The sequence below is a fragment of the Monopterus albus genome, unplaced genomic scaffold (assembly GCF_001952655.1).
Source record: "Monopterus albus unplaced genomic scaffold, M_albus_1.0 scaffold747.1, whole genome shotgun sequence".
NCBI classification, from domain to species: Eukaryota; Metazoa; Chordata; class Actinopteri; order Synbranchiformes; family Synbranchidae; genus Monopterus; species Monopterus albus.
Genome location: NW_018128627.1, coordinates 24,581 through 25,042, shown reverse-complemented (window position 1 = coordinate 25,042; position 462 = coordinate 24,581). Strand labels below are relative to the sequence as shown.

Here is a 462-nt window from a genome sequence, read left to right as displayed (position 1 = left end):
CACTTCCTGCCAGCACAGATCAGACTGGTGCTGTTTCTTCCCAAACCAAAGGTACTGTGCCTCTTGCTTTCACTGCACTTTACTGCCAGCAGAACACAGAGTGACCTGTGATGAAGGTGTTGTTGAGATGATGCAGAAGTGCTGAATATTTCCATCCAGCAAAGTTTGTCGGTCACTTAAAACAGGAAGGACATTACTCCAGCTGCATACCAGTGATGGTTAACTGTAGGGATGCACTGATACCAGTATTGGGTTCGATACCACCATCTAGTGTTTGTACTTGTAAAAGTTGTCTGATACCCTCTGATACCACTTAACGGCAGCATTATATAAACCTCACGCTGGCTGAGCCACTTGTTAGGTGGTGGAGAAGACATTTCAGTGCTTCATGGATAATTTAAGATAAGTGACAACGACATAAGTAAAGCTGACTGCGAGCCCTGCTTCTCTGCTCTGTTGAGC

The 462-nt window shown here is 45.2% G+C and overlaps 1 protein-coding gene across 1 annotated transcript in view; it reads left to right on the top strand.

The window, feature by feature from the left end:
• Positions 1-5: 5 nt before the first annotated feature.
• LOC109953545 (protein NLRC3-like) overlaps positions 6-462 on the top strand; it is a gene marked incomplete at its 5' end in the record, with an annotated part of 3,395 nt that continues 2,938 nt past the window's right edge. Inside the window, 1 exon segment of the mRNA XM_020589022.1 lies at positions 6-51. Within this exon segment, the coding sequence (XP_020444678.1) occupies positions 6-51 (46 nt within the window).